Here is a 10,692-nt window from a genome sequence, read left to right as displayed (position 1 = left end):
AGCCTGTTTTTGCAGACAAATTGAACAATCCCACATGAGCCTCAAATGTCCTTAGTTAGACATGTTTCTGTCTGTCGGGAAGTTGAATCACTGTCATGGCACTTGTTAGTGTTTTTCTTTTTGTATCTACATCCCACCAAAGCCTATCCTTAAAGTAACTTAATTCTCTGTATGTGCATATGTGCTTTAGCCCCCACACCACAAACCAAAGGAAGAGTGGGGGAGAGAGACAAGAGGTGGACCACGCTATGGTTTACCCCATGACATCACAGTCTCTGATCTGATTGGCTGGTGACAGAAGCATACGTATTTAAATGCCAGTAAAGAGGCTGCAGGAGCATCACAGGGCAGCGCACAGCATCCAGAAACATATCGGATCAAACCTCATCTGTCTTCCTGCTACTCCAAAAACGGTTAGTCCAATTTCATATTTGGCGAATGTTGTTGGCAATAAAATGGAAAGTAAGCATTGGTTTAAGATGGAGTTTATTACTTTGTACATATTATTGGTACCCAGCATATAGTTTGGGATAACTGCATTCTATTTGAGCAATGTGTGTAAATCCTAATTTGCAAAACAATTTATTCTGTGAATGCAAGAAGTTAAGAGACCGTTTTTATGAGAGGACCACTCTAAATCAACATGTTAAGTGTCTGGTAGATAATCCCTGATTTGTTGGGAATTTAAAAAAAAGTGAGAGGCAGTTAAGCGGCAATAGATTACAAGGCATGGTTTTGGAATGAGATGTTAGTTTTTGTGATGGGATGTATGTGTTTGCTTGTGTGTGTGGACATGGGTGGAACCTCAGTTGTTCCTATATTTTTGGGGTTTGTGGTGGAGGTACTTTAACTTGCAATTTAACTTTTTTTTTGCAGCATTTGCAACATAGACACACAATTGGTAAATTATACACAAGTACAAACCAAATTCTTCTGTTATTCCTCTTGTGAAGGGATAATATTGAAATTATAAAAACAAAACGACCAGTAACGGGAGTGATCTGAGTCTAAAATTAGTCATAAAAAGTCATAAAATAGCAATACATGCTGTACTTTCCAAGATATACTCGTGTCACAAGCTTTGAGGAAAAACCTTGAGCCACTAAATGACAGGAATATGAATTGAGTCATATCATGTCTACTCTAACAATCATATAATCTACAAAATATAGGTGATTATTCTTTAGTGGAGACTGAAAAAATGTCTTATGTCCATGAATGATCACTTAAAACTAATTATGGTTCACTACCAACATTTTTCCAATAAAAACACATTATATTTAATTGTTTTAACATCTGTTCATGTATTTTTCCCTTTCAGACAACCGACACCATGAAAGTGGCATTTGTATTTGTTTTACTCTTTGCTGCAGTTCTCTGCCGACCAGTGAGTTATTTCATTGTGTTAATTAAAAAATAATAATTTCAACTAGAGTTTTATAGTAATCATGCATGTCTACTTTTTAGGCAAAAAAGTATTCTGACAGTTCTGCAGAGAGCTCTGAAGAAGTGGTGAGTGTGACTTTTAATCGACAGATGTACAGATTAAGACGTCCAGAGTGACCATTTGTTTTGTCCACAGGTCAGACGACCTGCATCTTCGCTCTTCAGGAAAAAGATGGCTGAATTGACTCGACTCCGCGTGGCACCATTTAAGGTAAGACTTTATTTCATACTTATTTGCATGAATAAAACTATTAAAACCACATCAGCTAACTGTTGCCAATGTTTTTGCAGCTTTTTCAGAATTTTTTCGCACCCTTTACAGCTGGTTCAGATGAAAGCAAAGACAGTTCCAATGACGTAAGATATAAAGAATGCATTTAAATCCTAATATATCTTCCTAAAACTATGGATTTTGATTTCTACATGTTTTTTTTGCAGAAGGCAGCCGTCGAAATTCCATCTTTTCTCAACTTTGAGACGACAGATGAAGCTGCAACTGAAACGCCCTCTGTCGACAACCAAGATGAACCCAGTAAAGATGGCGATGATGAGGACGATGATGACGATGAAGAAGAAGAATCAGAGGAAAGTGTGAGTATAGTTTAAAAAAAATAGTCTACAAAGACCATAAATTACATTTACTAACTTAACCAGGTACTTCAAATTGAATGAATTAATCTTTTTTTCATGAATCATTTTTAACAATAATAGCAAATTCACTGCAACAATGACCATATTTTTCCCATGGGCACTCTCCTTTGACACTGGGATGTAATTTGTCTCTCCAGGAAAGTGAAGAAGATGAGGAAGATGAAGAAGACAGCTCTGAATCTGGCGAATTTTCCACTGCAGCTCCTGAAACAGTGACCCCTGTAGTTGTGACCGACGAGCCCCAGTATGAAGCTACAGAGGACCCCCTGTTGCCCACAATTGTCACAGACACAGATTCAGGCCGTGGTGACAGCATGGGAGGATACCCCAGCGAATACAAGAGCTATGTCTACCCGGAGGAGAAGAGCTATCACAAGGCTCCTTCATCTTACAAGTCCTATGAATACGTTGACAGCGGGAAAAAATCAGGTTATGACATGCCCATTAACAATGAAGTGGAGAAGTCACCAGAGATGTACAAGAGTGAGGTCAGTGGGAGTTATAATTAGATTTAAATGCTCTAATGCATTGGGTTGAATGCTATTTAAAAGCTATTTTTACAGAAAACCATTTGGGACTTCAATATTCTCCTTGCTATTTTTATTCCATTCCAATTGTTTTTGTGGTGTAAGATGAATATTGATGGATATTATAAGATGGATATTTACGAAACATGAATGGATAGATGACAAAATCAGCCCCTTATTTTACTCTGCGATAGATAACTCAGAGAGGTAACACACATCTTTACAGTACAATATTTTATTGAACCTTTCAGACCACCATAGTTGTTGCGTGTGTTCTGCAAAGCCAAAGTAAGCCAATTTTGCAAAACCAGTAATGCCTCGGGCAAAAACTTTCAAAGGGGAGAAAAAATACAGTTGTCGAAATAGTCAAAGGGATAATTTAAGAAAATCCTAATTACAGAGTTTCAACAGGCATTTTGACATTGCCAGAGAGTCAATCTTTTTCAAATATGCAGTCTCTTTTTTTATTTTTTTTTTATAGTTTAAAATTCCTCTACTTGGGGTGATGATACAAACCTCTCCAAAAGTTTCTTAAACATCTTGTTTTATTTTTCAGGATTGTATCTTCTCTTTTATTGCTATAATTCATTCTACCTAGCTTGGCCCCTCATCTCCAGTTTGAAAAAATAAACCTTATAGATGCACACCCTCTCATAAACATGCTCATATGTGGGAAATTACACAATATAGATATTCTGACTCTTTTTTTTTTGACTTGTCGGTGAGTCCACTGATTACAAGCGTCCCATTTTACAGCGAGCTTGTGCAGCAGGAATTTTGTAAAAATAGCTTTCAGAAAATACAGTTTTGAAATGAGCCACCGGCTTTCAGAGAAAAATTGGCAGCCCAAAGCAACACTTAACCTTCAGTATAATCAAAGTAATGGTCTATGTCTAGTTCTGGCATCTTTTGTATGTATTTTACCATGTAATGCCATAAATGTCCTCAATTGTACCTTACATTCAAACTACTGCCACATTATGTCGTGCAGCAAGTTGATATTCATTTTTACAGCTTGTAATAATGCTTTTCTTTACTTCAGACTTACCAGAAACACTCTGAAATCATGGAAGAAGACACCAGCACTCCTGAAAACCAGGAAGTTCTACCAGAGGAGGAGGAAAATGCAGGTACAAGCGACAGTGGAAGCTCTGCAGATGTTGATCAACAGGAAGCCGAGTCTGAGGAGACGAATACCACCCCTGAAGCAGCCGACAGCGATTCTGATGAAAGCGAGAGCTCGGAGAGTGACTCAGATGAGCAAGAAGTTGACCCCGAGAACACCACTGACATGCCTGTGGTTATCACCGCCAGATAAATCAAAGTGCGGTGGTTTGGTTTGCATTGGTACAAGTCCATGCCACATTTAGGAGCAGTCTGTCCACTCCTGAGACACTTTATATGGCAAGGACAATGCAGAAAACTAATACGTATGTACAATCAGTTATTCACAGAGTTGAAAGAATATTTCAGATGATATTGGCCCGTTTTTGTCTGATTATGTTTGGTATTTTCTGCTAAACTCAACCCAATTGGCAAATAAGAAGAAAAAGCAAATATTCCAGGTGAGACATATTTTCATCCAAATGTATTGTCATCTCTACATTTGCATCACATGGAGTATAACTTGTTGCTAACTATATTCCAGAATGTGCTGTCCTCAGTCCTTAATTACATAACATGTGGATTCGCCCTCATGTTCCCTGTAATGTATAATTTTGTACCATTTCTAAAATTTAAATAAAATTATTTTACATAAGTCTGCATACAGCATTTTCTTTTTTTTGTGGTTAAATCTCAAGAATTGCCTCTGGGAAAGTAATTTTTCACATAAGGGAAACACATTGAATCAGTACATTGGTGTCAAAAAGCAATATCTAGTCAATCTTTTAACATTTGTAAACATTTAAATGTCTGTCTGCTATCATATTATGACGCATTTGTGGTGGAGGAGTTGCCGAATTGTGACATCCTTGTCTTAATCCAGAATATTACATGACAGCAGTCTACTTTTTCTCTCCCTGAGAGGGTTTTCCAGAAGTTACATAACGACTGAGTTGAAGTGCAGAATGACATTTTGAGAACTAACTGTTGCACCAGAATAAAACACAAACCATGTCATTTTCCCCTAGATGGCGATAGAAACGAACTAAATTACTTATAACTTCAAAACTACTCTAATACGGTACACCGAGCAGTAATTGATTACACACTTTTGCCCTGCAAAACTCTAATTTATAGTGCTAAATATAATAATGTTGTATGTTCTTTATACCCAAGACCAGTTTAACTCTTTTAAGATTTAGATTTAACTCACCACATAGATTTTGTAAGAGACACTATATGACAAAATGAACATTTTGACACTTTTTATATTGTTTTGTGGATCATGATTTCTTTTAATATTGCTTATTAAAAGTACAGTATTTCTATGTACATTTGATGGAACATAGCAGGAAAAATTCAAGTGCATTTGAGACATGAGCGCTGTTTTCATTCATATGAGCTTTTCAAATAAATACAATATTAAGTTAATATTATTATTCAGATTCAGCTGAGAGCCACAATAGATAGAAACTGGTTAGGGATCAAATTAATCCTATCAAATTTTAGTCACAACATATTATTATAATATAGTGTTTTCTTTTTGTGTGTTCCTTGTTAGTTATCTCCTCTTCTTTCACTCTCTGTTGAGACGTCATTCACATCTCCAGAAGTTGTTGTCGTCACTGTTTCTTTTGGGCTGGGTGTGGCTGGTTTTGGGGTTGTGGTATCACTGTCTTCTGTGGTTGTTATGGTGGGCTCTGTGACAGGAACTTCCTCAGAAGATTCCCGAGACTCCTCGGAGGACTCCTGAGATGACTCTTCTGAAGACTCCTGAGATGACTCCTCTGAAGACTCCTGAGATGACTCCTCTGAAGACTCCTGAGATGAGTCCTCTGAAGACTCCTCTGAAGACTCCTGAGATGACTCATCTGAAGACTCCGCTGATGATTCCCGGGATGAGTCTTCTGAAGACTCCTCTGATGATTCCTGGGATGATTCATTGGAGGATTTCTCTGGAGACTCTTTTGAGAGTTCTTCTGGAGACTCTTCAGAAGATTCCTCAGAAGACAACTCAGCCGACCCCTCAGAAAATTTGGAAGGTGTCTCCTCAGAAGATTCTTCTGATGACTCCTCAGAAGATTCTTCTGATGACTCCTTGGAAGCTTCGATCAGCGCCTCTTTGGAAAAAACTCTTAAGGACTTCTCAGAAGACTCACTTTCAGAGATGTCTCTAGATTCGGACGAGTTATGTGATTGAGCTGGCTCGGACTTGGTCAGAAACCACTCGTCCCCATCCAGTGATCCATGTTGCCGGCCATTTTCAGCGATGTCAGCGTCCTGAGTCACAATGTCCTCAACCTTTAGAAGAATTATCATAGAAAAGACCATGACTTTGATGAAGAGCTTCTTGGATATGATGTAAAATTTCAAATAAGTTATCATTTCTGAAGACCATTTTACCTCCCATTACTTAAAGTATCAATGTTACATTATTAACCTAGATTCCCCCTAAAATCATGCAGTTATTATTATACATTACAGATTATTGAGGTAACATATAATGAGAAGGAAGAAAGTGAACCTTACTGGTCTGGCAGATGCTGTAGCAAGAAGTATAAAGATAAGTGAAAATGTTGGAAGAGCCATCTTTGATTATTTCCTGCACACAAAAAAAATATTATGAAATCTCAGTAGTAAATATAAAAGGAAGTTTTCATCAATTAAATGCAACGCAAAAATTAAAAATAATGATTTACCTTTTTTTTCTTATGGCAACGGGACAGTGACCTGGAGCTTTCTGCTTTCCAAATTCTGTCTAAAAGATCTGAGTTGAGTTCAAAAAGATATGTGGGGATGATGATGATGATCTGATGCTTAAGTATGCTATGCAAAGAGGCTGGGCAGGGCTGTTGTGGGGTTGGAGGAGAGGATTGAGTAATAGTAGGTTGACCTGCAGTGAAGACGTAAGAAAAACCAGATAAGACAAATTGCCTGTTCATTCATATTTTTTATTAAAGTTAAAAAAAGTATTTTAATTTTAGTAACAGTTCCGGGACAAACATGAATAATAAACACTCATCATTTGATCAGAAATTCATTTAGTGTGTAGTCATGATGAGCTATAGACTGTAAAATACTGTATAGGAGAACACATTTAAATAAGCTGATTTAAGCTACTTTCTTTGTTTTTTATTACCTAAATGTTTTAGTGAAAAGTATTAAAAGTGCACCACTGTGGGTGTTTACATATTTAACTTGGACTCACTATTGTTTTAGCATCATTTCCCCTTTTCCTCTCACATTATATTTAATGTCATTATCCTCAAACATTACAGGTATGCAATGCATCCTTTGATTTAGTCATGTGACTTTTAGTTAATATATAGGAAAAGCAACCAGCAACTAATGGGTGCCTTTTTTTCTTGCATGCAGATATTCCATAAGGAAAGAACATTGAAAAAAAAAAAAAGATGGGAGTGGGTGTTTGGCAATGGATGGCGGTGAAGATTTTAGTGCTTTTGGCCCGTCTGATCTGATAACTGTGAAGTTTGTCATGGCGACGATGAGACTGAGGCACTGTATGAAAAGTCTTTTTTGATGAAATGAAGAATTTATTCATCATTTAGGCAGACTAAGTGGCAGCCTGTGGAATTTTACAGTAGAGTAAGAGTTTGATGTTTGTGCGTACGTTTATGTCTGTGTGACACAACTGTGTTACTTCAATAGTGAAGTCCCGACTGAAATGTTCCCCTTCCTGTTACTTCAGTGTGAATCGTAAAAAGGATATGTCATTAAAGAGAAAAAGAACACAGATTTATTTGTCAATGTGAGCTGCAAGTGTTAATAGTCTGGCTCAGAGTAATAAAAGGCCCCTCACTCCCAAATATAGATCGAGGAGGGCCTACTGCAACAAAGTCCACTGATTTTTGAATGCATTATTCAACATTGACTTCTCACATATTTTATACAGAGCCAATGATGATGTTAAATTTAGAACACAAACAAAAGGATCCTGCAATTTTATGTCCATTAAATACACGTTGACAATGATAGATGTTTCACCAATATCTTAAAACATGTTTGAACACATGTCTTTGGCTTTAATTAAGGACCTCCTATCATACTTAACCAAACAAGAAAAGGCTCAATCATATATATCATAAGGGGATAGCAAAGAGCTAATTTGGTTTTTAGTGTATTACTATAATTATTATTACCACATTCTGTCCACACCATCTTCTGACACTCTCATCCATCTAAAAAAGAAAAACAACACTTCCTCTTGTCTTGTCTGAAACGTATTTTGACATATCACACTTCCTCTAACAAGCGTCAGTTATAGTTATACTACAACACATCCTTTATTAGTACTTAACAGACTCAAAAGGTAGTGAGCATGGCAGCATCTGGCCTGTTGCATTAAACTTAGTCATCACTGACATCTAGTGGTATTACAAAATCTACTGTACTACTACAGTTTATGTATAATATTAACACTATTAATAATACCAGTATGATAAGTGCAACTGTATTTATATGCTCATCTATTGTTGCATTAACTTACCTTGACTTTGTTTTGCTGCCCCCATTTGAGGTTGAGTAAAGTATAAATACTGTATATATTTTGAAAGTTAAAATCAATCATTCATAAATAAATATACCCTCAAATAAAATACAAATGCCTGAAAAGTGAGAGTGGCAATGATAGTTCAAACAAATATTACGGAAGGAAAATACCTAATTGAGGTATTGATGGGATTTTTTAAAGAAACATGGGAATTTATATAAAAAATTAAGTGCAAGTAGGTACAGAGTGAGCCAAGGGCTAATGGCATTCAAATTTAAATTAGATAAGAGATTCATGAATGAAAATTGTCTTTCAAAAGGCTTTCGTTTTTTCTGCCAATCAACTAAATATATCTACCTCATTTGTAGGAATAGACACCCCCCTAAAAATCTTATATTCCATCATTATCATCAGCAACATTGTATTGCATCCATTCCTCTTAGAAGAAAGATGTTTTTTCTTTGAACAGATTCACGCCCCATTTTTCTGTTCATTTGGACACTCTTAAAGGAAAAACACATGAATACAAATTACAGTCGTCCTCAGACAGCTCACGCTGGCACTAGCTGAAATGACAAGCACATCCTTTAAGGGTTTGAACTCAATCAAAAGTGATTCAGAAGTCCATATCAGTACTGAAGAGCTGGCTTCTCAAGTCCTCTTTTCCTCCTCCCGTTGATTGCAGCTATCAGCGTCTGTGTGGGCAAGACGTCGGCTGATAACGCTCCTCCTTCAATCGGGCATATTTTCCATATCGACTACGAGCTGTGATGACCCTCAGTAGGTGTTAATGCACATACTGGGAGGTTTGAGTACATATTGAGGTAGGCATTGTAGTGTGGCTTAGTGCCCTCTTATATAAACAATTTCAGAGTGAGCCTATGTTTCCGTTACTGCTCTATAATATATATTCTATTAGGCCCAAAAAGTTTTCATTTCACCTATTCAGATGCTGTATGTGACAGTGGGGCAAATAAGTATCTTTCAGCCATTGATTGTGCAAGGTTTCCCATTCAAAAAATAAGGTATGTGATTTTTATCATAGCCACACTTCATATAAAAGAATTCATTGATTCATTCTCCATACTGCTTATCCATACAAATGTTGCATTGGGTGCTGGACCTTATACCAGCAAACAAAAAAAAAATACTCACTTTGTATTATTTTTTAAGCTGTTTATTTGTATAATGGTGCATAAAATATACATTAGGTCAACAACAGGAAAATTGCTATTTGATTTCCTTGAATTTAAACCGTGACTGTGTGCTTGAGAGTGAAAGTAAATAAGAGTATTTTTTTGCTTTCAGCATAAGGTGTTGGTGCCTTTCAGGGCTTAATGTGTTTTTCACTTGGATGCTTAAACAGCAGCGCCAATATCCGCTCTGGCAGCCTGATGATTGCCATCAAGTGTCAGTTCCCGTGTTGTTGTCAACTCTCCCATTAAGCGAGCTTTCAAGCTCAGCACGGTAAACTATTAACTGACAGTGAGGGGTTCAGGGTCAAAGTATGGAGGTCGTAGGATCGTTTCATTGCTGTCTGAAATAGACATAATTTAGTGACGGATGAATATTCGTATATGTTCTATTTTACCTGGCCTTGCCCATTTCAATGCCCTGTTTTCATTGCAACAGCAATACAAAATTATCAAACCTAAGTGACAAATTGAATTGAATCCTCTGCATTGAGAGTAGTATCCATTCGCATGGCAGCAGAGCAGCAAAGGTCCAAAAATGGTCACTGAGTTTGCACTGAGGATGAATATGGACAACCGAGTTACTGCAGGGCCACCCCAACTACTGGTCATCATCTGATGACCTTGTGCTGTCTGCTGTGGAAAGTCGACCTGACAGCATAAAGCCTAAGGCAGGAAGCGAGAGAGTGCACAACGCCAACCAGCAAATACATTTGACAGAGGTGGCAGATTTTCTCTTATCTGGGTGACAACAACTGGAAGGCTTCACGCATCATTTAAACAATTAGTGATCTGTAATCAGTCTGAGAGGGTGATGCAAGTTTGGAAAATGAGTTAAGGATTATTACTAAAAGTGCAGCAAGTGTCAGCTAGTTGCCATTTTTTGAGAGGAGATATGTGCATTATTAGCTTCAACATAAACACACGTCAGAATCAGGAGTAAAAATAATTGTATCGGTGCAACCTTCATTTTTGTTCTCACCACCATCTTAACAAGTAATATGTGTTGCATCGTTATTTGCACTTGTGAGTGTGATTGACCTTCGTGAGTATTGTGACAGACAAAAAAAAAACAGTTTCAATCATCAGTGTAAAGCATCTGGAAACCGTAAAAAAGGGTCATTGACAACAGCTAATGAATGTTCAGGATGGAATCATGAAGTACTCTTAAATAAATGAAACCATCAAGTAGAGTCTCTTTGCTAAAGCCAGCAAGAATGAGAGTTTTATCAAGAGAATCTTGTAATAGCATCTCGACATT

The 10,692-nt window shown here is 37.1% G+C and overlaps 2 protein-coding genes across 2 annotated transcripts; one reads left to right on the top strand and one right to left on the bottom strand.

The window, feature by feature from the left end:
- Nucleotides 1-350: 350 nt before the first annotated feature.
- Nucleotides 351-4,383, top strand: spp1 (secreted phosphoprotein 1). The gene is made up of 8 exons (XM_077737633.1): nucleotides 351-413; nucleotides 1,322-1,387; nucleotides 1,468-1,512; nucleotides 1,583-1,657; nucleotides 1,738-1,803; nucleotides 1,885-2,037; nucleotides 2,235-2,585; nucleotides 3,667-4,383. The coding sequence occupies exons 2-8, from the start codon at nucleotides 1,334-1,336 to the stop codon at nucleotides 3,940-3,942; spliced, it is 1,020 nt and encodes a 339-aa protein (XP_077593759.1). The 5' UTR covers nucleotides 351-413; nucleotides 1,322-1,333; the 3' UTR covers nucleotides 3,943-4,383.
- Nucleotides 4,384-5,008: 625 nt separating this feature from the next.
- On the bottom strand, nucleotides 5,009-6,539 carry LOC144210816 (uncharacterized). Its single transcript, XM_077737725.1, has 3 exons — nucleotides 6,428-6,539; nucleotides 6,258-6,330; nucleotides 5,009-6,029 (listed from the first exon to the last, which is right to left on the bottom strand). Exons 2-3 carry the CDS (start codon nucleotides 6,315-6,317, stop codon nucleotides 5,286-5,288), a joined length of 804 nt encoding a protein of 267 aa, XP_077593851.1. The 5' UTR covers nucleotides 6,318-6,330; nucleotides 6,428-6,539; the 3' UTR covers nucleotides 5,009-5,285.
- Between the last annotated feature and the right edge of the window lie 4,153 nt (nucleotides 6,540-10,692).

The sequence above is a fragment of the Stigmatopora nigra genome, chromosome 17 (genome assembly GCF_051989575.1).
Source record: "Stigmatopora nigra isolate UIUO_SnigA chromosome 17, RoL_Snig_1.1, whole genome shotgun sequence".
Lineage (NCBI taxonomy): Eukaryota > Metazoa > Chordata > Actinopteri > Syngnathiformes > Syngnathidae > Stigmatopora > Stigmatopora nigra.
The sequence above is the reverse complement of the archived record's forward strand: the minus strand, read 5'-3'. Positions and strand labels throughout refer to the sequence as shown.